Here is a 26,215-nt window from a genome sequence, read left to right on the forward strand (position 1 = left end):
TGTGCAGTGAGAGCATAGAGAATCCAAACTTTCCACCTTTACTGCCCACCAAAGAAATGAGGCCGTGGTAGTCAAGACACAGATGAATTTTCCTATCCAAGAACTTCCTTATTTTCCCATTTTTGAAAATTATCGGATCTGCTAAAAACGAGTCTAAAGTCATGATTTTGTGTTTATTGTAAGAAGAGTTTTTGAAACATTGGCAAGAAGGTCATGACTAGCACTTTTAGAGTTTCTGGCTGTCCTTTCAGAAAAGGACAGGAGGTTGGCCACCTTTGTAATGTGTGCTTGAAGATAATGTAATCTGTTTTCTTTTATGTCACAGGGATTTAATGTACAAAATGGCGAATATACCAGATTGGCAAACTTCATATCCTCACACCCAAAAGTTCATGAATTTAAGACCTCACTCTTCACCATGTAGAGTGTATTCAAGGAACAGTTTCCAAAATATGTTTAGACCTTCCTCTTCGGGTGAGTATCATGAAGAAAAAACACTAACAGTAGATATCACTTAGGTATATTTAGTATGTACCAGGCTCTGTACAAAAGCTTCACATGTCATTTAACCACACGCAATAGAGATACAAAATAGATTGTATTACTGTCCCTATATTCTTTATGGGGAAACTGAGACAGAGGTTGATTAAACCACTTGCCCAAAAGTTACATAGTTTTAAAGAGGCAGGGTCAGAATTTGAGCCCAGTGTGATTCCAAAATCCATGGACTTAACTATGGCATTTTCTACTATACCTCCTCATTTAGTTTTTCTTAACTAGTAGACAATGTTTTTGAGCAGTTTTAGGGTTACAGAGAAATGGAGCTGAAGTGCGGAGAGTTCCCGGAACACCGCTTCACTCCCCACCCCCAATGTCCCTCATTATTAACATCTTGCATTATCAGTGAGGTGCCTTTGTTACCGTGGATGGGCCATTACTGATCCATTGTCATTAACTAAAGTCTGCAATCTACAGTAGAGTTCATTCTTTGTGTTGTATGTTCTCTGGGTTTTGATAAACATTTAAGGACACGTATCCAGCATTACGGTATCATACAGAATCATTTTACTGCCCTAAAAATCCCCTGTCTTCCACCTATCCATCCCTTCTTGCCCCTAGTCTGGGCAACCACTGGTCTTCTTACTGTCTCCATGGTTTTGCCCTTTCAGAATATCCTAAAGTTACAGTCATACAGTTGTGTAGCCTTTTCAGATGGGCTTCTTTCCCTTAGCAGTGTGCACTTAAGGCTCTTTCCTGTCTTTTCATGGTATAATAGTCCACTTTTTAATCTCTGAATGATGTTCTCTTATATGGATGTACCATAGTTCGCTTATCTCTTCACTACTGAAAGACATTTTGGTTGCTCTCATGTCTTGGCAATCATGAATAAAACTGCAGTAAACATTTTCATACAGGTTTTTGTCTGGATATAAGTTTTAAACTCATTTGCATCTCTCAGTTTTAAAGCAGTAAAATTTAACAATAATTTCCCCAAAGTATATGTCATTTCATCCTGCCCTCCAGCTCTTCCTTCTTTCCTGAATATTTTCTGAGCCCCAATACGTGACAAGAACTGTCATAGGTACTGAGGATAAAGAGGTGGGCCCAGTAGAGGGCCTGCCCTGGAGGCGCTCACAGTCTAGAGAGGGGGCTAAAGAATTTTAGTTGCGTGAGACAAATGCTACTGGAACAGAAGTGCGTGCGCAGTGAGCGCAGCGGGTGCATATCCTGAGGTGCCAGGAGGCCTCAGAGGGGACAAAGGCAAGGATACACTGAATTCTGCCTGGTGAGGGGGGAAGGCATTCCAGTCAAGTCATACTGGACACCGTGCTTCCTCACTGGGCAAAACTTGAATCTTGCGGTCAGAGGCATCTCCCAGGGAGCCTGGAAATACAGACCTTTGAATGGCTGACTGTCTCCCCAGATTTCAGGGTCTCTGGTTCTAAGGGAAGAGGGGAGAATGGATAGTGGGTGTCGGCTATCAGTTTCCAACACTGTTCAGCAGCTCCATGTGTACAGTGTACTTCGGACACATCTCAGTTTACCTTTCGCTCCTACAGAGAAGTCTGGGGTGAAGTGGGATTGCTGGGTCAGAGGGCATCCCCGCTGAGGCTCTTGATGACCCCCACCACATTGCCTGTTAGAAGTTTGTGCCTGGGCATCCCCACAAGTAACATTTGAACGTGTTTGTCTCTATGTATCCTAACACAGAATATTCCCTCTTACATCTTCTCTGTTTGATACGCAAGTGCAATATTCTGTTGTGATTCCATTTGTCTTTCTTTAACCATAAAGGTAACTTTGGTCTTCCAGTTTGTCAGCTTTCTGTCTGTCTTTTGTGAGCTGCCCATTGATATCCTCTGCCCATTTACCTGCAGTGGGTCTGTCCAGTGATTTGTAGGAGCTCTTTCTGTACGGAAGATGCTAATCCTTCATCTGCCTTACACGCCATCAGCGTCCCTTTTCCCTTTTGTCATTTGCCTTCTATTTTTACTGATGGCAATTCTCAATACTGAATTATTTTTTCTTGTTTAAATTAAAAGTCTCCTAGCACCACTTGTCTCCCCAAAGGTGGTCACCGTGAAGTGTTTGGCTGGTCTCTCTCATGCACACACGTGTATGTGGAGGTGACGTATTTGTATAACTCACATATTAAATAAGCACCGCTCATGGGGTAAACCACAGATATGAGACACCTGATTTCCTTTTACAAATATTTTTTGCTTTATGTTCAAATGTGAAGAATTTCTGTTGACCTGACTTTCTATTCACTAGGATTTTCTTCTATCACGTTTAGTCTGTGTTAAGCAGATCAAATGAGCTTTTCACTTCTGATACTGTATTTTTAATTACTAACCTTGCCGTGTGCTTTCAAAAACAGTTTCCTTTTCTCTGCTGAAACCCCTGTACATGCAGTGCGTTGTCAAGTTTTCCTGTAATCTCTTGAACATGTTTACTGTTCTTGTCTTAAATACCTGATCATTTCTCCATCTGTTCTCTCTCCGGATCTTCTGACTGTTTCGTCACCTCTTCTCATTTCATTTGTCTTGCAATCTTAAAAAAGTTTTAACAGCAGACATTAGTGTGAAGCCCAGTGGAAAGAGAAGGGACTAGTCCAGCCAAGAGAGGGAACGCCTCTTCTCTCAGGCTTCACATGAGCTGGGCGGGCGCAGGTTCATCTCCAGACGGAGCTGTTCTGGACTTGGTTGCAGTTGCCGCTGGTTTCAAATACTTCCCTTCGACAGGTCTTGACATCTGAGCCCTGCTGAGATTCCAGGCCTTTCTATTTCCCTCTGGGTTGGCATACCTGGGAGAGCGCTCTGCTTTACAGCCCCCCTGCTGATTTTGGAGGATCTCTGGGGGGTTCTCTTTGTCCTCTGGCCCAGCTCCTAGTTTTCAGCACCCTAGGAGGCCTTTCTCCGCCCTGCCGCCCTACCTCCAGGCTGCAGTGGGCCACTGAGGTGTGCTCTGTGAAGGCCCAGGTGCCTCAGAGGGGCTCTGTTCTCCCGCCCTGTCCTCAGCCTTTGGCGAGCAGCTTACACTCCCAGACGGGTCTGCCCTCCTGGGACCACATCACGCAGCTCTGTGCCTCGCCCCCAGCTCTGCTGTCCTCTTAGACCCCCATAGGAAGGCCCCAGAGGCCCGGCACAGACTCGGTCTGTGATTGAGGCCCCCGGCCTGCGAACCCATCACAACCTGTCCACATGTGGCCACTAAACAGCTGGTTCTTTTTTCCTCTCCCCAGTCTAGAATGGATTTGCTCTACTTCCCCTGGCTCTGCAAAGATAAAGGCATCCTGGGTCATTCCTCTCCGAGGAGCGGCTTACCCTTTCTGGGATTTAGGTTTTTTGTATCCCTCAGTTCTCTCAGTGGGTTTAAAAACTATATAGTTTAGCTTATCTGACTTTTTCTCATCGTGAGGGTGAGAGTGACAGTCTGTTGTGACTTTGTATGTTCTAAACGGATATAGAAAATTTTGTCAAATTGCCCTCCAGAAAGATTATATCAATTTGTACTCCCACCAGCAGGTTATGCAAGTTCGGTTACTGCTTTCATTTTAAATCTGGGAAGGTGCGTTTAAATCTGGGAAGGTGCATGTGAAAGAAAAAGTTTTCCTTCAAAAGCCAATGAGTTTCAAACTGATATTTCTGATACATTTAAATTAGAATTATTGATTGCGAAGATGGGGCTTCTTGGAAAGCAACTAAAAATATACTTGAAAAGTCTGAAGAAAGATTTTGAGGTGAACAGAAGTTAACAGGAGAGCCCCCCCCCCCCCATGACCCTGGGAGCAGGAGGAGGAACTCTGGGCTGGGTGGGCAGAGGGAGAAATCCTGTTCCCCAGCCCATGTGGAATCACGTGGCTCCTCCCTGTGAATCAGCTGCTTCTGAGAACCCAGACACAGTCAGAAATGGAGAGGGGAGCATGGCAGGACCTTGGGAGTCTTGTGGGAGATGTCAGTCTCTTCTCCCTCTGAGCTGTGTACCCAGTCCTCTCCCCCAAGTCTGCCCCCTCCTAGTTGAGCTGCTGGCTCCACGTCCCTACGTACCATGAGTAACCAAAATGATAGCCCCAGTCGGACTTCCCTCCTGAGGTCCAGATCAGATCTCCAGTGGCCTATCTAGACCTCTCTGCCTGGGCTTCATCTGCTGGGCATTTCAGACATGAGCCAGCCAACCAGATCTCTTGATTCCTGGTGTTCTCCGTCTCAGTAAATGGCACCATCATCTATGTAGTTCTTTCAGCCCAGCCCCCAGTTTTCCTTGGTTTCTTCCTGCCCCGCCCTGCTGAGCCAGTTGATCAGCAAAGCGTTGTCTGCTCTGTGTCTAGACTACCCCTAATCTGTCTGCACCCCCCAAAACCCCCCCTTCCCCGCCCAACATCCAGGGCTACCACCTGGTTCAGGCCACAATCACCTCTTCTTGGACCCTTGGAATTGACTCATCTCTGGACTTCTGTTCTCATTTCTTGCACCTCTAGAATCTACTCTCTACGTAGCAGCCAGAGTGATTTGTGAACACAGTGTATGTTAGAGATCACTGTCCTGCTTGAACTCTCTGGAGCCTTCCTATTACACATGGAGACAACCTCAGTCCTTGTGCAGGCATGGAAGCATCACCCACCCCAGTCTCAGCAATTTCTGCCTTCCGTCTCATGCAACACACGCATGCTCTGTCCACCCTGGCCTTTTGCTTTCCTGGACACATCAAGCTTATTCCTGCTCAAGGACCCTTTACCTGTTGCTGTGTTCCCTCCAGCTTCTTGTTTGACTGGCTCATCTTATCATTCTGGTTCAGTTTATCAAATACCTCGAGAGGACTTCCCAGATTTCTCCACCTAAAACAGCTCCCACCTCTCTTCTACCCTGTTCTTTCTTACTGTCTTGTAATGTCTACCATTACCTTTTTCGTTTATTTATTATCTGCTTCTTGTCTTTCCTCTCCCCTGCAGATTCTAAGCTTTACAAGAGCGGGTCTCCCCTGTCTTGTTCTGTAGTCCTTCAGTGCCTAGAGCACTGGCTGACAGACGACAGGTGCTCAGTAAATATTTTTTGAATGAATGAATTCTACTTCCTTAGAAGTCAGTGTTTCATAGGGCTCCCTTCTCTTCCAGCATGGCATGATTCCCCCATGGCTTCCACATGGCCGGTTCCCACATCTGCACCTCCAGTGCCCCCCACTTCTGATCTCTAGATTTATGTGTTCACCTTTCAAATGGACATCCCCACAAACTTTTTTCTCTTCCATGCCAGCTATTTATTGCTGTATACAAACTCCTCCACACATAGAGGTTTGGAGTCATTGATTTTGCTCACAGACCTGCAATGTGAGCAGGTCCCAGGGACAGCTTGTCTCTCTTCCAGGCGGTTCAGTGGAGGAGGTTCGAAGGCAGCAGGTAATGACACCTAGGGCTGGAATCATCGGAAGGCTGGCTCCCTCTGTGGGCTGGAACCTCAGCTGGGGTGTTGGCCAGAACGCCTACCTGTGGCTTCTCTGTGTGACTTCTTGACTTCCTCATGGCATGGCGATTGGCATGAGTATCTTACAAGGACGAGGCACAAGCTGCAACACCTTTTGTGACCTCATCTTGGAAATCACATAGGATGATTCTGCCCTAGTTACAGGGCCACCCAGATTCAAGGGGAAGGAATATCTGCCCCGCGTTTCGATGGGAGGAGTGTTAGCCTGGCATTGTAGGAAAAGCCTGTGTGGTGGGGATCTTGTTGTGACCATCTTGGAAAATGCCATCTGCCACGGCCTGCAGACCTTCCCTTTCTCAGCGAAGGGTGTCACCACCCACCCCACCACTCATGCCACATGTAGAAGCTTTATCCTCTTCCACTACCTCCCCCTGCATGTCAAACGGGAGATTCTCTGGACCCTACCTGGTCTATTTCAACTTCTCTTTTATTCACCCCTACTTTTCCCTCTATGCCCACCATGTTAGTGTAGACCTCCATTAAGACTTGCCTGTAGGGCGCCTGGGTGGCTCAGTTGGTTAAGCGACTGCCTTCGGCTCAGGTCATGGTCCCAGAGTCCTGGGATCGAGTCCCACATCGGGCTCCCGGCTCGGCGGGGAGCCTGCTTCTCCCTGACCCTCTGCCCTCTCATGCTGTTTCTCTCTCTCTCTCTCTCAAATAAATAAATAAATAAAATCTTTAAAAAAAAAAAAAAAAGACTTGCCTGAGCAGGCTGTAGTTAACAACATGTCTCCATGCCATTCACTGCCCTCCCCTTTCTGTTCCTCCTACATGTGATGTCAGAGTGCAGTTTCAGAACGAAAATTGGGTGATGTCATTCTCTTGATGGAAGTCCCAGCTTGGTGTCCCATGACCAGGGCACAAAGCTAGATAGGAGCACTGGGGATATGGCTCCTTCTGACTTTTGCAGTCTCATCTCTAAAGCTGATGCTCCTGTGCTCGTCCCCTCTCCCCTTTGCTTCGACTGGCTGTCCTCCACAGCACCCCCCCCCCCACTTCCAGCCCCTCTCGCTCTCGGGAACACCAAGTTCCAGTTGAAGTATCACCTCTTCCTTCTAAGCAGTTTTTCCTGAGACCTTCAGCCTGTCACCCCAAGCCAGCCACTGTCTTTTCTCCAGTGTGTCCTGGTTATATACGCCCCTCCCCGAGGAGGCAGTGGGCATTGTGAGCAAAAGGCATCCCCAGCACCCGAGGAGCTTGGCGAGTGTCAGGGAAGACAAATAGCTGTGTCAGAAAGGTTCAATACCTAGATAAGAAATTCTCATTTGGAAGGAAATAATTGCAATCATCCTTCCCTAGCTCCTGCTTGTGAATGAGTTTATAAAAGATGGAACAGTGCTAAAGACATTTAATACACATCCAGAATTTACTACGTAAGACAGAGCTACTAAATAAATTGTGGTCACCAAGCCTTTGCAATCTCATAAATAGATAGAAGAGATTTACCAAACTACCTGTATTTTTAGCCTCCTGTTTCTCTAGTAGTTTATAAAATATCAAAATGGAATAATCACATCTCCATGCTTATGAAACTGATCCATACTGTGAGTTGATTTGTAGTTACTGTGTTTCCTTATTTCTATGGCTGTTTCATCATAGAGGGGAGTAAAGCTGGGGGGTATCGGCTCTCCTCTGGTGACATGGGGACCTCTGGAACCTATGGCACCGTGGCCCCACTCAGCTGCTTTTCCTCCCAGGAAGTGCAGGCCTTCTGGAGGAAGCTTATTTGGTGCCTTTTAACATTCTTTCATTATCTTTCAGGGGCTAGCCTTTCTCATCTTTTCCTTGTCTTGGAGATAAGAATTACATGTTTTCCCCTCAAAAATTGGCAAGGGGATGAAAAGTGAACATGGTATTTTAAAGATTTACTTGAAATGATATTGTTCATAACTGAATTTTATTCCAGAATCCATGTTCTTTGCTTGTCATGACACATGTCCTATATACGGGGGATTATCTTTGCTCTATTTTTTCTTTTTACCACGATTACTCTCATTTTACACTGACCAGATTTTAAAGGTAAAAAATGACCGTAGATTTGCCATTGTAAGTTATGCAATGCTTAGATGTGTAAAGTGAAGTACAATAGAAGAAACAGTGCTTTGGAAGTTTGTTGGATTCTAGTCCGCAGTGAAGTGATTTTTGGGCTCTTTGCTTTAAGCACGTCTAATCAACAACTCTATCTCTTTTATAGCCATAGCTGTTGCAAATCCAATACTGTCCTTCTTAGATGTTAAACGGATTTTATTTCAAAAAATCACCGATAAAGGAGATGAGTTGAAAAAAGCCTTTCAGCTGCTTGACACCAGTCACAACATGACGGTGTCAAAGAATGAACTGAGAAGAATTATCACAACCTTCCTGATGCCTCTCACGAGAGAACAGTTTCAAGATGTCCTGGCTCAGGTACAGTATGCACGGCGACTTAGAATAACCCAACTATTGGGGCGCCTGGGTGGCTCAGTTGGTTAAGCCTCCAACTCTTTATTTCAGCTCAGGTCATGATCTCAGGGTTGTGAGATCGAGCCTCCATGTCAGGCTCTGTGCTCGGTGGGGAGTCTCCTTGAGATTCTCTTTGTCTCCCTCTGCCCTCCCTGCCCCTAAAAAAATAACCCAGCTATGGAAAAGTTGGAGTCAATTACTGGAGCGTGAAATCTTTTCTGGCTTTCCCCCGCCAACAGTTCCAAGTGAGCAGTTAAAATTTTGTTTATTTTTCACAATTCAGTGAAATTCTGGCAGATGTGGGATGATCAACATGTGTGTGGGTCATATTTTGTGTAGAGTACTGCTACAATTAAAGTTTTCTTTAGTTCTTAAGGCTTCCATATAAAAGTATTTGGTCAGCTTATATTTTAGAACTTAGTATTTTGGCATTTATCTTGTGTCAAATGGTTATTGAGCACCTACTGTATGCCGGACCCAATGCAGAGCATGCAGACATGGGCCTGACCTCGAAGGGGTCCCAGTCCAGAGAGACATATTTGGCAGTGTTGGTAAGCGTGGGAGTTAGTTAGAGGAGGGAGAGCTATCTAAAAATGGGGAGGTGGTCCAGGAAGGCTTTGGGGGACAAAGGGGTGTGTTTAGTCGAGTTTTGACCGAGAGTGGGTATTAGCCAGATGAGAGAAGAACGGAAGGGCATTATACACAGAGGGAATAATAGCACAAGTGAAAGCTTGGATGCCTGAATCAGCATGGCATGATTATTCAGGGAACTGGGTAGTGTCATTGATACCTGAAGCGAGGGGATATGTGTCAGGTTGTGGATAGAGGGGCCAGTCCTGTAAAGGACCATATAAAAGAGTTTGGCCTCTGTCCTGGAAGATGTAGGGGGCCGGGGAAGTGTTTGCAGCTGGGGTGATGCAGTTACCTGGGGAGGGATATGGAGGACAGGCCCTTGGTGTGGTACCATACCAGGTGGCTGTCAATAGTAAACATTTGGTGGGGTCTGAAAATGGAATACACAGTACAATAGGAATTAAATACTCTCAGAATAAATCCATAGAGATCAATATAGTAATACGAAAGTGGAAAAGTCGGGTAGGAATATCAGTAGTGTGCCTTCCAACCCAGTAACCCAATAACTAATTTGCGTGCATGTGCACACACATGCACACACACGTAGAAATGAACATATTTTTACCCATTCATTACTTTTTTTTTTAAAGATTTTATTTATTTATTTGACAGAGAGAGACACAGCAAGAGAGGGAACACAAGCAGGGGGAGTGGGAGAAGGAGAAGCAGGCTTCCCACCGAGCAGGGAGCCCGATGCAGGGCTCGATCCCAGGACCCCGGGATCATGACCTGAGCCGAAGGCAGATGCTTAACGGCTGAGCCACTCAGGGGCCCCCATTCATTACTTCTTAATCAGTCTGACATTTCATAGTATTTAAAAGTCTGTTTCCTTCTAGAATTTGTTGACTACCTCAACCCAACCCAGTTTTCTTATTTTTACAACAGGGGAATTATGTGTCAGGAAAACAAACAGCCCAGGGAATTTCGGGTATTCCTGAATTCTAGTCAACCTCAGGGACTGGCTCTCTCCTTCCTTTCACTGATTTAGGAAAAAAATATTTGTGGATCTCTTTGCTATTTCTTCTTGAGCATACCATGGTGCTGTTTCAAGGATTTCTCTTCCTTTAATTTACTTTTTCACTGAATTTGAGGTTTGTAGCCATTATTTTTTAATCTATATATTTTATTTCATCCTCCCTGAGACATTTTGGTATTGTCCCTAGGCCCCTGAGGCTCTGTTCATTTTTTTCAATCTTTTATTTCTATTTTCAGATTGGATAATATCTATTGACATGTCTTCAATTTCAGTGATTCCTTCTTTGCATCTCTTTTTTGCCATTAAGCTCATTCAGTGAAAATTTATATTAGACATAGTGTTTTTCAGTTCTAGAATTTCCATTTGTTTCTGTTTTATAGTTTCTATTTATCTGCTTACATTTCCTGTTTTTTCCTTCAATTTTGAGCATATTTCTTTTAACTCATTAAGCCTAGTTAAAATAGCTGCTTTAAAGTCCTTGAATGATAATTCTAATGTCTGGGTTATCTCAGCATTGGGTTGCATTGATTTTTTTTTCCTCTTAAAAAGCAAGGGTCACATTTTTCAGGTTCTTTATATTTGAGTACTTTTGGATTATATCCCAGACCAGTGCTGTCTAGTAGAAATATAACATGAGGGGCACCTGGTTACCTCAGTCAGTGGAGCATGTGACTCTTGATCTCGGGATTGTGAGTTTGAGTCCCACGTTGGGTGTAGAGATTACTTAAAAATAAAATCTCAAAAAAAGAAAAGAAATGTAATGTCACTCACATTTATAATTCAACATTTTCTAGTAGCCACATGAAAAAACTTAAAAAGAATTCATTTGAATAATATTTTTATTTAACTAATATGTCCAAAATATTATCTTATTTCAACATGTTATCACTATTAAAAATTGACAGTAAGTTATCTTCTAGTCTTTTCTGTGTACTAAGTCTTCAAAACCTGATGTGTACTTTAAACTTACAGCCAACTTCAGTTCATACACTAAGTTTCCACTGGAAATACTTGATGTCTAGATTTCATAAAATTTATAATTAAAACACAAGATTGACATACCGAGTCATTCCAAACATAGTTAAAACTTTTCCAGTCACTGAATTAATTTTAAAATTTAAATTAATTAACAATGACTAAAAAAAATTCAGTTCATCAGTTGCCTTAGCCACATTTCACGTGCTCGACAGCCACATGTGGCCATGGCTGCGCATTAGTACAGGGCTAAACATTACGAATACAGTGCTGTAGAGACTGGATTCTGTTACATTCCTCTGAAGACTGTTGACGCTTCTGCTCTGGCAGTAATTAACCTATAAACTTGAGCAGTTGCTTGCATCTCATTTTGGCTCTTCTGTCTCTAGGTGGGTCTTTTCTGAGTCTGACCTGTATATGTCTGCTTCAGGTGTCTGCTGGAAACTTGGACAGAGTTTATACACAGAAAGTGGGTCTCCTTCTCTGTCCCAGAGTTTATAGTTGTTTTCTGTGGGAGGGTGGTCTGTTATGAGCTGTCTCTACCACAACTTCTGCCTGATCATTTTTTAAAAGCAACCACAAAGTTATAGAGAAGTTGGAAGTTTAGTGGGAAGAACAAATTTTTTTCCTGAACCATTTAGGAGTAAAGTGGCTCCATCACCCCAAATATTTCAGTGTATGTGTCCTTCAAACAAAGATAGTGTTCTACATAACTACAGTCTGACCATTCAAATACAGATGTTAACACGAACTCACTACTACCATCTCAGCCCCGGGACCCAACCTGGTTTTGCCAGTCGTTCCATGCATATCTTGTAATGATCCAGGTCAGAACACAAATTCCAAGTGTCCTTCAGTCTAGAACAGTTCTCAGCCTTTCCTTAGCTTTCCTGACCTTACCACTCTGAAGATTGCAGAGGGTAGCATGTCCCCTGTTTGAGTTTATCTGATGTTTCCTGATGTTTATCGGATGACTGGGTATTTGTCTTTCTCTGACTTATTTCACTCAGTGTAATACTTTCCAGCTCCATCCATGTTGGTGCAAATGGCAAAATCTCATTCTTTTTTGATGGTTGAGTACTATTCCATTGTATATATATGCCACATCTTCTTTATCCACTCATCAATCGATGGATACTTAGATGGTTTCCATGATTTGGCAGATATTGCTGCTATCAACATCGGGGTCATGTATCCCTTCAAATAAGTATTTTTGTATCCTTTGGATAAATACCTAGTCATGCAGTTGCTGGATCAGAGGGTAGTTCTATTTTTAACTTTTTGAGGACCCTCCCCACTATTTTCCACAGTGGCTGCAGCAGTTTGCACTCCCACCAACAGTGCACGAGGGTTCCCCTTTCTCCGCATCCTTGCCAACACCTGTTGTTTCTTGTGTTGTTGATTTTAGCCATTCTGACAGGTGTGAGGTGATATCTCACTGTGGTTTTCATTTGCATGTCCCTGATGATGAGTGCAACTGGTAATGTTCTCTTGCTTTTAAAGAACATTTGTCCTTGCAAACATTGCATCAGTTTCCTCATAAGCTTGATTTAACTGCTACTTTATTTATACCAAATGGAGAGTTAAGATATTTTTCCTGCTAATGTCTCCCTATATTCATGATCTAATGTTAATTTAAAATTTTGACAATCTTCCCAAGCTAATCAACTATGCAGGAAGAGGAAAAGTACAGAAAATGTGAAATGTGTATCCGTTTTTAAAAGCTACATCTGTTTTTAAAAGAAGTCACTGAAAACTGTAGAGCTTCAAAGACTTTAAAAAACAGGTCCTGGTAGTCTATCTGAAATAATAAGCATGGGTTTTCTAGAACCTCAAGCTCCTGTGACCCATGTGTAAACCAAGGAGGCTGGAATGTGGTGCATTTTCAGGAGGCCAAGTTCACAGGCATAAAGCAGGGTTTCTCTTTCCAGTAGCTGGAGTTCACAGTGTGTGTGACTTTTCTAGACCTTTTGCCAACAAATCCCTTTCCAATAGTGAATGTAAGCCTAACTGGAAACCTATAAAACTGATAAAACACTTCATGGGAATTTCACACTTAAAATTAGAAAAGAATTTTCCAGTTCTAGTGAATTCACTTTAGCTTTAATTTTATTTTAAGAACCATGTCAAGAACGTTTGGATGTCAGAGTGTTTTGATGATTGATCAGGGCATGGATGAGGAAACATCACTTGTAAAACGCCCTGTACCTTAGTTCCCTTGAAATTCATGGTAACATGAATTTTTTAAAAATGGGGCCTCCGTCTCTGTTAATAAAAATTTTATAAAAGAAGCTGAATTGGCAAAGAGATTCCAGAGAAGAAAAGCATAATTCTGTTCTGGTCCCAGTGGTTGTGCTGGGTTGGGGAAAGAGATGTCTTTGAAGACACTTGTCAACACGATGGATGTGGATTTAAACACTACCCTCCTCCACTCCAATCTAAGGATTTACTTTTAGCGATTCATCTTTGGATGGTTATGATTCTTAAACATTTTTGCCAGAATCACAAATATGGACAACGTGAGTTCTTAGCAGAGCCTCTCCTTTTAGATTAGATTCTTGAGTTGTTTAGGGGCTTAGCTTTGGAGACTGGACTTTGCAAAACTGTATCTGCTGCATTAGAATTTTCATTAGACCGTAAGTAACAATATGAAATGTGATAATACCTTCAATAGGTAGATGGACTTTCCCTTTTTTTTTTTTTCCTTTGTAGGCAGAGTGGTTAGTGTAGGGAGAGGAACGTGGGCTCTGGAGGCACCTGATGGTAGTGGCATGCAGGGAGGTCACATCTCTGCTCCACGGGAAGTGGCAATGACCACACCCTCAGGACCTGGTTTTGGGGCTAGATGAGTTAACTCATGTAAAACACCAACAGTACTACTTGTGCCTGTCTCCCGAGTATGAGCTCAGTAAATGTGTGTTTCTTCCCCTCCTCATGAAGTCTTACTACCAAAACCATGAGGGCGTCCAGTCTTGGAGCAACACACATACTCTGTTCTTGCCCTTCTGCTGTAAAGCTAGGGAAACTGGGAGGTGTCTACCCAAAACTACATCTACTGAAAAACACCGTATCCGAAATAGAAATCATGGATGTCCTTTCCAGGACAAGGCTTCATGAGAGTCCACCCTGTGAGCTGCTGTCCCTCTGGTCCCATTTCTTAGTTGTATATGTTTTAAATAGTAAAAAGAAATTTGTCCTTTGGGGAAGACTGAGATAACCGTGCTCAGCTTTGAGGCTGGAATTGTAAGGGCTAAGTGAACATCACACTCGATTATATGGACATGGGAGCCATTCAGCTGTATGAAAAATGGTACTTTGTGTATTTGCACGAAGCTTAATAAAATATATCTGTATTGATTATATATTTTAACTTTAGTTTCATAATCCTTTTGGGGGAAATAATTATTTTCACTTTTTAAAAATTTTGACTTTTTATTTAGAAGTAATTTCAGGGGCGCCTGGGTGGCACAATTGGTTGAGTGTCCTACTCTTGGTTTTGGCTCAGGTCCTGATCGCAGGGTTGTGAGATAGAGCCCCATGTTGGGCTCCACGCCCAGTATGGAGTCTGCTTGAGATTCTCCCTCTCCCTCTGCCCTTCCTGCTCTTGCTCTTTCTCTCTCTAAAACAAATAAATCTAAAAAAAAAAGAAGTAATTTCAAACCTCCAGAAAATTTATAAGAATAGAATAATACAAATAGTACCCATATGGTACAAACAACACCCATATACACGTAACCCATATACACTTAACCCAGATTTGCCGGTTGTGAACATTTAACCTCGTTTTACTTCTCCTGTGATCTTTTGTTATCCATGTGCGGTATGTGTGGATATTGCAAACAGTTGACAAGATATGGACAGTGTGTACATAATGTTTTTCTGAACTATTTGAGAGGAAATTGTTTATATTATGGTTACTTACTTCTAAATACTTCAGTGTGTATTCCCTAAGAATAAGAACTATTCTCTCAAATAATTACAGTACAGTTATCAACATTGGTAAATTAAACATTGAGATAATTCTTTTATTTAATCTATAGTCCGTATTGACCCACTGGACCCGGTAATGTCCTTTATAGAATTTTCAATTTTAAAATGGCTTTTTTCTACCTTAAAAGTATATAAATATACAGAAAGTTCACATGACATTCAGAGGGTAAAGTTACGTTGTGGCCTCAGCCTCTTGGGGAAAAAATATATTCTAATATATATGAATATATTTTGGGGCACCTGGGTGGCTCAGTCAGTTGGGCATCTGTCTGCCTTTGGCTCAGGTCATGATCCCAGGATCCTGGGATCGAGCCCAATGTCAGGCTCCCTGCTCAGCAGGGAGTCTGCTCTCTCTCTCTCCTACTACCCCTCCTCCCAAGTCGTTTTCTCACTTTCTCTCTGTCTCAAATAAATAAATAAAAAATCTTTTTAAAAAAAGAATATATCTCTACTAATTTTACTTTATTTTTTAGATAGAATTAGATTTTAGATAATTTAATAGACAACCTATTGACTTTTAATTGAGCACAGACTGGCATTCTGGCATTTATGCTGCTTGTACCTGGCTTACTGGGGGTGCATGTGAACTTAAGACACCTGGGTGAAGTGGTTGTGTCTCCTAGAATACCCATCCCACCAGCAGTATCCTGTCTTCCATCGTGGAAGCTCCTAGGCTGTCAACTACTTGGATCTGAATCCTCTAACTGGCCGTCGTTCTTCTTGTTTGGATGTAGATCCCCCTCACCAGCTCTGGTGCCATCCCGTATCTTGAATTCCTGTCCCAGTTCGGTGGAATGGACCTAAATATAAATGTTATAAAGAGGTAAGTGGGTTTTTTTTTTGCTCAAATGAAAATGTGAAATTTGGAATGATAAGAGAAGAGGGCATAAGGTCAGGAGAGCTAATCATGTCAACAGATATATATGGAAGAGGAGTTGGTAGAGCTTGTCCATATAGAATTTAATGTAGTTAATCCTCAGTCAAAAGGTTATTTAGAGAAGACTCTAACCTCTATGCAGGATATATTTCAGAATAAAAGAAATAATACTGTATTGAAAATGGAAACATAACAAATTAAAACCAGATTAACATATTTTATATGCAGTGTATTTCAGATTTGGAAATAACAAATTTTAATTTTGAAGTAAGAATATTAAGATTCAAAATTTAAATTTGTTCATTTGTATTTTATTTTTAATGTCTTTCATTGGAAAGTGATCATGTTTTAGTAGCTAGAAATGAAATATTTTTTTAAAAGACGTATTTATTTATTTTAGAGAGAGTGAGAGAGAGAAAGAGTGCACACACATGAACGGGAAGGGTAGAGGGAGAGAGAGTCTCAAACAGACTCCACACTGAGCAGGGAGCCTGATGTGGGACTCCATTTGAGGACCCTGAAATCATGACTTGAGCTAAAACCAGCAGTCGGATGCTCAACTGACCACCACCCAGGCACCCCAGAAATGAAATATTTTTTAAAGAGATTTCTGTATGAACTCCTTTGTATCTCATAACTGTAGGGTATGCATGGGGCTCATTTGGTTTATGAGCTGAAAAAGGAGAGTGTTAAGAGTATGAACTCTTATGTCTCTCTCAGCTGGAAAGTTCTTTGATTCTAGCGTCTGATTTAGGAAAGACCATTTTAGTAAAAAATTATTCACACAGATTATCTGGCTCTAAATGAATAAACCTCATTTTCTCAGGAATTGTGCAAATAGTTATAAGAGTTAAATTTGATCCTGAAAATTTAGCAGATTTTGGTATAATAGCTTTCATGACTGAGTCTGTCATGGACTCAACGTGGGTGTAGGAATTCATGCAGCAGAGGGGAGGGGGAGCAGGGACTTGTGCAGCGAGTGCAAGTTTCAGTTTTATAAGATGAGAAAGTTTAGGAGATGTGTTGCACAACAGTGTGAATATACTTAACACTACTGAACTGCACACTTAAAATGATTAAAATGGTAAATTTTATGTTATCTGGGGTGGGTTTTTGTTTTTTGTGGGTTTTTTTTTTTGGTTTTGTTTTTTAACCACAATTTAAAAAAAAAAAAAGAGGGGTGCCTGGGTGTCTCAGTCGTTAAGCGTCTGCCTTTGGCTCAGGTCATGGTCCCAGGGTCCTGGGATCGAGCCCCATATCAGGCTCCCTGCTCGGGCAGGAAGCCTGCTTCTCCCTCTCCCACTCCCCCTGCTTGTGTTCCCTCTCTCACTGTGTGTCTCTCTGTCAAATAAATAAATAAAATATTTTAAAAAGAAAAAAAAAAGAATCAGTGCCGCAGTTCCAACAAGAATGACAAAGTATTATCCCCTTGATGGTCTGATGGTCAGGGACTTCTCTGTGCTCTCTTTAGTTAATGATCCCTAAGTGGTGGGCTGAGGTAATCTCCAGGTTTATTTGAAAGAATGACTTGTTGTTTTATAAACTGTATATTCGTGCTCTTAACCTAAAACAATCCCATTTGTGATAAGGTTGTTGGGTGGACAATAACCTAACTTGAATATTCTTTGTTGAAAAAGCTAAACAACTAGAAAAACTGAAAGCAGGAGCGTTCTTTTTTTGTCTTTTGTTTTTGTTCCTTTAGTTGTGAAACATCAGTCTAATAGTTAATTTGAGATGAAGAGGATCACAAGTTACTTCCTTAAATATAAAAGGCTAAATTTTTTTTTTAATATTTGATTTATTTATTTGACAGAGAGAGACAGAGCCAGAGAGGGAACACACACAGGGGGAGTGGGAGAGGGAGAAGCTGGCCTCCTGCTGAGCAGGGAGCCCAACGCGGGGCTCAATCCCAGGACCCTGGGATCACGACCCGAGCCGAAGGCAGACACTTAACGACTGAGCCACCCAGGCACCCTTAAGAGGCTAAATATTTTAACTAAATTTGAAAGATTCAGCTTATAACTGACTTAACTCATGGGGCTGAATCTTCTTTACTGCTGGAGACAATGCATTGTAGTGAGCAGACACTGCTCCTTCAGGTAATATGATAGGCTATATCCACGAACAGCACTTCCACTGGAAACAACTAAAATGACTGATAAAACGTAAAATGTATACATACATTTTTCTTCACTAGTGAGCTGGCAAGAAAGTAAGTACTCCCCTAGAGGCTAACCGAAATGGAGACGGAATCAGGAAAAGTGAGCATTCTATCAAGCCAGCTTTTGCCTTGAGAGTATTGGCTTAATCCTGGTGAATTTGTGTTTCAGTTTGGTTGGCTATTTGGACTGAAGGGGACAGGGGACAAAGCCTAGAGGGCCTACCCAAGGTGGAGGAACCTAATAGAAGACCAGTACATAAAAAGCTGGGACACCTAAACCCTCATGTGAGGATAGGTTACAAATATAAACCTGCATCCCAGAAAGGCACAAGGAAACCTACCTATTTCCCTGTGCTGTTGGGTGAATAGAGGACAAAATTGTAATTATAGGTCAGTATTTATGCAAGTCTGACTGAAATAATGCTGCTTGTGTAGCAAAAAGAAAAAATAAGATTGGAAGAAGTACAGAACAGAACTTCTGGTAGTGAAAGATACGATAATTGTGGATATAATTCAGTGGTTGGGTGGGAAAAGTAGATGAAACGCAGCTGAAAAGAGCATCAGTGGAGTGGAAAATAGACCCGAAGCCATTATCCAGAAAGCCACACAGAAAGACAAAGAGAGAGAAAATATGGAGGACAGGTATAAGAGACATGGAGGGGAGAGAGAAGGCCTAGGAGGTTCCTTACTGGGTTTCCAGATAGGGGAAAGGATAGGGAAGAGCCAATATTCGAAGGGATCTTAAGCGGGACGAATGAAAAGAAACACCTATGTAGACATGTCACCGTGAGACCGCAGAGCATCGGCATCACAGAGAGCAGTAAAGGCAGTGAGGGGACGCACTGGGTTGACTGAGGCCGATGTCCCACGTGTGAGACAGCAGGACGGGCTCTCCCACATGCTGGGAATGAAGTATTTGCCAGCCTAGAATTGGGAAGACTGAGAACTCTTCCTGTGGGAACGCGGGGACCCTTTTCCTCTTCTTTTCCATAGTAGAGGCTCGAGCACTGAGGTCAGGCTGTGGGCACAGGGAGAAACATGTGGCACCTTTGCCTGCCATGTTCAAGGTCACCTTTGAGCCAGAGCCTCTCTTTCTTCATCCTGCAAAGCATGCCTCTTGTTTGTATCTGTGCGTATGTACTTTAGGTGGAAGGAAAACGCTCCCGGATGGACAGTTGGAAGCGATGCGGGCAACAAGAGGGCAGGAAGTGTGGGGTTAGATCCAAACACATCCGCTGACCTCAGGAAGCACTAAGGACTAAGAATAATGACGACTTTGGGAATTTAAAAATAGGATAGGATTAAAATACACGACAGTAGCAATATATATGCTGAGAGGAGGGACTGGGATGGAATGTTCTAGATTGTTACCTTGTCCAGAAGGTAAGATTAAAAATTTTGATTAACTTTAGACTTTGAGAAATACGCAGGTTATAGTTTCCAGAGCAACTATCACAAGATTAAAAATGGAGTGACTGATTCCCAAACTTACAGAGGCAAACAAATGGGATCATAAAAATGGGATTGACCAAAAAGAAGGCAAGAAGCCGCAGAATAGGCAGAACAAATAGAAATCCCAAGTAAATTGGTAATTGTAATAAATGTTCCACTTAAAAGACAGAGATTGTCTGATTAGATAGGAGATAGTAAAATCCGCCAAGAGAAAAACCTAAACATAAGTTAATAGAAAGGTTAAAAGTGGAAGGATTTAAAGACATACCATTCCAATGAATATTCATCTCAAGAAAGCTGGTGTCGCTCGGTTACTATCAGATAATAAGCTGTGTCTCCCGAAGGAGACACTGAGATGGAGTCGGGGGGACAGCTGTGAAGGGAAGGGGACCGGAGTGGCCTTGGGCAGAGGCGCTGCCCTGGGGCTGGGGAGGGGAGGGAGGCTGAGATTGGGAGCCAGTGCACGGGGCTCATGCTGCTCTGTCTCTTCATCTGATGGCGGGTACACAGGCATTTGTCTGATTTCTGTTCTTTAAATCTTAAACATATGTTAAAAATAGTGTCTTGTGTCTATTCAATACATAATTAAAACATAAGAAATATTACATTTAATATAGAATGATAAGGCTGGATTCCTGGTGAGTTTCCACCTCAAACTTGGGCACTTAACCTTCCAAGCCTCAGTTTCCTCCTATGTAAAATGACGTTCATTTCTGCTTAAAATGCTCCGATGGCTTCCTCTTACCGCAGTATGAAATCCAGATTCCTTATTCTGGCCACAGCACCACAGGGCTGGCGTCCACTTCCATCTCTGAACTCACCCCTGTCCCCTGCCCTACTGGGCTGGCTCTGGTCTCCCTGGCCAACTGACTGTAGCAATGCTGGGACATGCGGAGCCCCAGTCCTCTCGGCTTCATGCCGCTGTGTGCCCCCTTTGCTTTGTCCAGAGAGCTTTTTCCTTCCAGTGGATTGCTCCTGGCTCCTCAGCCTGTGGGTCTCTACCAGCTTGTTCTAGAGGGGGGCTCTGAAGCAGTGTGTGGAAATATGGATAACACAAAATAAAAAAAATTTTAAAAAAAGCAGATGGAGCCAGGGGCACCTGGGTGGCTCAGTTGGTTGAACATCCAACTCTTTTTTTTTTTTTTTAAAAGATTTTATTTATTTATTTGAGAGAGAGAATGAGAGAGAGCACATGAGAGGGGGGAGGGTCAGAGGGAGAAGCAGACTCCCTGCCGAGCAGGGAGCCCGATGCGGGACTCGATCCAGGGACTCCGGATCATGACCTGAGTTGAAGGCAGTCGCTTAACCAACTGAGCCACCCAGGCACCCCAACAAACTCTTGTCCTAATCAAAGCTCACAGAATATAGCATAAAGCTCCATTTTTCCTTATTACAACAAATAGTAGAGGCACAGTGTATTTAATACTTCCAAATCCCAGCATCATTGATAATAATGATCATGATAACAGCTAATATTTACTGTTTATTATATTGCAGAAAGTATTCTAAGTACTCTACACGTATTAACTTATTTAATCTTTTTTTTTTTAAGATTTTATTTATTTATTTGAAAGAGAGAGAATGAGAGAGAGAGAGAGAGCACATGAGAGGGGGGAGGGTCAGAGGGAGAAGCAGACTCCCCGCCGAGCAGGGAGCCCGATGCGGGACTCGATCCCGGGACTCCAGGATCATGACCTGAGCCGAAGGCAGTCGCTTAACCAACTGAGCCACCCAGGCGCCCTGAACATCCAACTTTTGATTTTGGCTTAGGTCATGATCTCAGGGTCGTGAGATTGAGCCCCACCTAGGGCTCTGTGCTCAGGGTGGGGTCTGCTTGAGAGATTTTCTCTCCCTTTCCCTCTGCTCCTCCCCCACCCCCGTTCGTGCTCTCTCTCTCAAATAAATATATAAATAGAATCTAAAAAAAAAGTAGATGGAGCCAAGGGGATGGTACACACATCCACCATGAAGTCCTTTGTGGAGTGGCTGAGAGTGCCCCCGGAGTGGACTGTGGACCCCTCAGAGGTCAGAACAAAGTGCAGAGGGGCTGGGGGTGAGGGTGAGCGGCACCTCCACTTGGCCACATGTGACCTTTGTCTCCCTGCCTCCTTGTCTGTGACCCGGGGCAACAATGGCCCCTGACCCACGCAGGTGTCGTGAGGATTAAATCAGATGGGGCTCGCCACAGGAAGTGCTCATTAAGCGTCAGCTGCAATTACTCGGTTCCCATGCTGCCCTGGGAGGAGGAAGAAATGTTGTTGTATTTCATTTTATGGACGAGGAAACGGAGGCACGGAGAAGCTAAGGACTTGACCCAAGTCCACGCTGCCGGCAGACGGCAGTGCCTAAGAGATACCTTGCGTTAGAAAACATAATTTAGAAATCATTATCATTTTGATCTCTGCATGTCCTACGTAAGCGTTTATTGTGTTAAAACATTTTAACGAAAAGTTTTTATTTTTCTTTTTAAGAGGAGGGGAGAAGGAAATGAGTTGCAGTCGGACAGTAAGAGAACTTGAGACCCAAATAGGAGAAAAGGTAATAGAGATCTTTCAAAATTCTCCCCCCACCCCCTGCGTCAGAAGTGATTATTAGCAGAGGTAGATGAAGCAGAATGAGCCACATCTTGTCGTCTGTGCTCTCCCGTCAAAGCCGGCTGACGAATAGATCCTGTAACAAGCCCGTGTGAAAGCTTGTATTCAGACGACTTGCACTGGCTCGCCTGGTGTCTCTCTGGATGAATGACACCAACAGAAGTCCTGGAATATTAATGGCTTTTGTATTAACTTTAGATCCCTAGTAGTAGGGCTGCCCTTTCTGGTTTTGTCTAAGACTGAAGCAGAGGATCTCTTAAAAAGGAGAAAACTTCTGCTTTTCAGCAGTAAGTGCCAATAGAGAGCAGCATGGTAAAAATAACGGGGAAAACTCAGAGTGATGTATATTTAAGTATTGAGTAATTTAGCCACAGAAGCTACTGCATGTGTTTAGAAGAGGAGCACATAGCCTTGTCCCTCTTTGCTGATTATGGTTAGACATCATCACCCACAGCTAGGGAGGGGGGGAGATACTCGTGGCTTTCGGGGGTTGGAATCAGACCCCTTTTAAAAATGCATTTGAGCCTGTCAGTTAACGAGCAGTCTGAGAATCATGATTCAATTTACTCGATTCAATATGTTGGTTTGAAATGTGTCAAATTTTCTTTCCTTTTTGAACTCTTCTGAGATTTTCATACATTTCAAAATAAAAAATAGCCAGAAATCCACAAAATGTTTGTCTAAATTTCCCTGGCTGACGCCATTAACACCAGAAAATTCGTCTTAATGTGATACTTTTTTAGCATTATATATTCCTAAAAATCTGGTTTCACTATATGTTAGTAAGAACCCTGGTGTAATTTGCTTCTTCTATTGTGGTTCATGTGTTATGCTGTAAGAAATATGTAATGTGATTGATATTATTTAGGGTACATCTTTAATTTGTCTCTTTCTAAACTGTGTTAATCATGAAATACTCCTGGGAAATTCAACCGTTTATGACAATCATCGTATCCACATAAACACCATCGTGGATCAATAATGCAGCATTTCAGTGAGTGTGGTTGGGTTTGTAATTGTCCCCAGTTAGGCTGGGATTGTAAATTACCAACAAGAAGGCTACCATGAGGAAAGCTACAAGGGAACTCCACCACTAACCATCCCTTCATCTAACTCCTCTTTTATCCCAGTCCCCTCCCTCTCATCCTATCCATGGGGGAAGCCCTCCCACTGGTTAGGAGTGAGTTAATCAGTGGGCTTACACAGTGCAGCTTTCAAGCAACTTCTGGGGAAAAGGCTGAGGAGGGTGATTGAGGGAGCACTAAATCCCAGATTTAGTGGGGTTCTCTGCCATGCATTCTGGCGAGCGTCACCTGCAGCCCCAGTTCTACCTGGGACCCCGACTCTGGGCAGGCAGGTGGAGTAGACAAGACTGACCTTGGGACTGTTAAAAAAAAAAACTCAGCTGAGTAAATTTGAAGACCTAATTGGCTTTATTAAGCAATTCATGAATTGAGCAGCATCCCATGAAGCGAAGTAGAGGGGAGGTGCAAGGAGCTGTACAAAGAGGAAGGATTTTATAGGGAGGGAGGCGGGGCAAGAAGTTGTTAGCAGAAGGAAAGAAAGGAGTTTCAAGCCAGGTCACCTTCCCTCGATGGGGGGAGGAGGGAAGGACAAAGGGTCTTATTAGGTGGATTACCTCATCTTCCTTTGGAGGGGGGAATAAAGAGGGCTCACGTGACGAGATGACCTCATCGGTGCTGACCAGCAAATTCCAGATTGGTTGGATTAAAATTCCAGTCCTGGAGAAGCTGAAACTTCAATTAAGTCTTGGTTTGCCATGCTGCAGACAAGTGACTGTACTGAGAGCCTGGAGCTTTCTTTTTAATGGGACCATGTCAGATCTGGGTTTCCATCTCAGAGCTTTGCCCTTTACCAGCCTGGTGGCCTTGACAAGTCCTTGTCACTGGGTTTCTTCATCCATTAGTGGGGATAATAACACCCACCTGGAAGTATAACCAAACTCAAGGGGTTCGCTGCTTGGGGTGCATCACATTGAACACAACCTTTGTTGAAAGCAAAGAACTTGGTGTTACCTGTTAAAAGTAAGGAGACACGGAGATAGCTGGCTACTCACTGTCTCCCTGAGGGGTTCCTACAGGAAGCTTTTATTCTGTGTATTGAGGTCAGGGGTAGGGAGCTCGCTTAGGCACTTTTGGCTCAATTGCACATGCCTAGTGTGTCAACGTGCTAGCGCATACATCAGATGTTCAAAAAAGAAAATGGCGGAAAACTCTGCCCACAGGAGGGGATCTTAGTGTTAAAATGAGCTAAAGGTAACTTCAGGACCACTCAGGGGGGCGTCTGCGTAGGTCCTCGGCTCCAGTCCAGCTCAAACTGGCTCACATAAAGGGCTGTCAGGCAAGACATACCTAGCAGGGGGCTCTCGGGTGAAACACCTAGTTGGGCGTCTCCTTGGATGGAACGGTTGGTTCTGCAAACAAAACACATTCCTTCCCTGCTTCAGTCCCTTCCCCGCTTCTGTTGATAGCTTTTAGCCCTCTGATTTGAGTAACTTCTTGTTTCATCCTAGTTAACAGAAGTGCTGTCATGTGGCTTAATAATATGCAGTACAAAGCACCTGGAACAGCTGGACATTGCCAGCAATCACTAGAATGATTATTACTGCAGCTTCCTTTGAAGGATCGGTAGGAACACCAGTGAATCTCATCCCTTCCCACCCACTCCCAAAATAAATAGAACAAATCAAATATACTCACCTGTTTGCTGTGTGTAGTAGCGTATTTCCAGTTAAGGCTCTTGTCCTGCAAATAGTCCACACACGAGTGTTGGAGACTGGGATGGATACCTGGGAGCTATTAAAGGAAGGCTCTCTTTAGACCTATGTTGTCATTGCTGGGTGATCTATACAGTTTGGGAATGGAAGAATGCTCATTATTTTGTTTTAAATATAAGTCCACATGGTTTGCTAGAGCCAAGAATGCATGCAAATGTCTCTGAATTTTGGGAGCCAGACTTTGCTAAATGTATGTGTGGTCTAGCCTTCCTAAACCAACAAATAACTAACATTTGGCACCCCAAACCTACCAAACCCCAGTGCTCATGCTTCCTAATCGTTTTCCCCTGCAGGGAGCTTGATCCGATGGCTGATTCCTTGGCCTTTCCCTTCCTCACATGCACGTAGACCCTCCAACGTAGGTTCACATCCCCACTCATTATCCAGTTGAACCCTTGGACTCTCTGAGCCTGGTTTTCTCTGTCAGTCATGGGGCGGGGGCCAGCCTGGATGGTCTCCAGGTCCCATCTCTCCCAACCTGTGGTGATTATGATCCATGGCTTCACATGAAGAGGTTGCTGTCTGATCCTGTGGGGCTCTGTGAGCCCAGGTAGTCCTCGAGGCATCTTCCTTTGGCTCCAGCTTGTCCCGGTCCCTAGCTGGCTCTGCACTGGGTCCCACTGAGTAGGCACTTTGAGTCCCGTGCTTGCCTTACTTAGGCTCATCCCCTTGGCCCTTGCTTTTCACTTGGTCACAGATATGTGCTTTCCTTTGCTTCTCTTCTGTGCCATGACTTGGCATCTGCTTGACAGGTCCTTGAGCTCTCTGGTCTTCACCTTCTCTGCTCTCACAGTCTCCTAGGGAAGCAGAGGCATTTAGTGGGAATCAGGCACACCTGGCTGAAATCCAGCCCCTGCAGCTCCTACTGGGGGCCTTAGATGTCTCACTATTCTGACTTTCCTCATCTCTAAAGTGGAGACAACAACCAATCAGGGTAGTTACAAGAATGAATGAGAATAATAGACACAAAGCCCTTGGCTTACCATAGACGCTCAGTAAATGTTAGTCCCTTCCTCCATCTGTTAGTGAGTGAAGCCCATTGTCTGGCATTACTGAAACCCCTCCGGTGGTAGGCTTTACCTGCTACCAGGTGGCCCCACTTACGCCATGAAGGTGTTTGGTTGCTCTGCCCTGAGAGAAATAGAAACCCCCCAACTGAGCTCGCTGAGACAGGATAGCACTTCTCATCTCACCTGAGAAGTCAGGAGGGAGTGCAGATGCAGGATCAGCTAACTCATGTCTCCTCTGGTCACCAGGATATTGCCACCATTCAGGCTTGACATGCAGGTATTGTGATGTCAAGTTTTTTTCCAGATGCTATTTCTTCCAATATGACT

General features: G+C 43.5%; 1 protein-coding gene across 1 annotated transcript in view; it reads left to right on the top strand.

Moving 5' to 3' along the window:
- Window positions 1-332: 332 nt before the first annotated feature.
- EFCAB6 (EF-hand calcium binding domain 6) overlaps window positions 333-26,215 on the top strand; it is a 206,050-nt gene continuing 180,167 nt past the window's right edge. The window contains exons 1-4 of the mRNA XM_021687790.1: window positions 333-474; window positions 8,176-8,387; window positions 15,732-15,820; window positions 21,959-22,025. Coding sequence (XP_021543465.1) covers window positions 333-474; window positions 8,176-8,387; window positions 15,732-15,820; window positions 21,959-22,025 — 510 coding nt within the window. The remainder of the gene's footprint in view (window positions 475-8,175; window positions 8,388-15,731; window positions 15,821-21,958; window positions 22,026-26,215) is intronic.

Source organism: Neomonachus schauinslandi, chromosome 5 (genome assembly GCF_002201575.2).
Source record: "Neomonachus schauinslandi chromosome 5, ASM220157v2, whole genome shotgun sequence".
Lineage (NCBI taxonomy): Eukaryota > Metazoa > Chordata > Mammalia > Carnivora > Phocidae > Neomonachus > Neomonachus schauinslandi.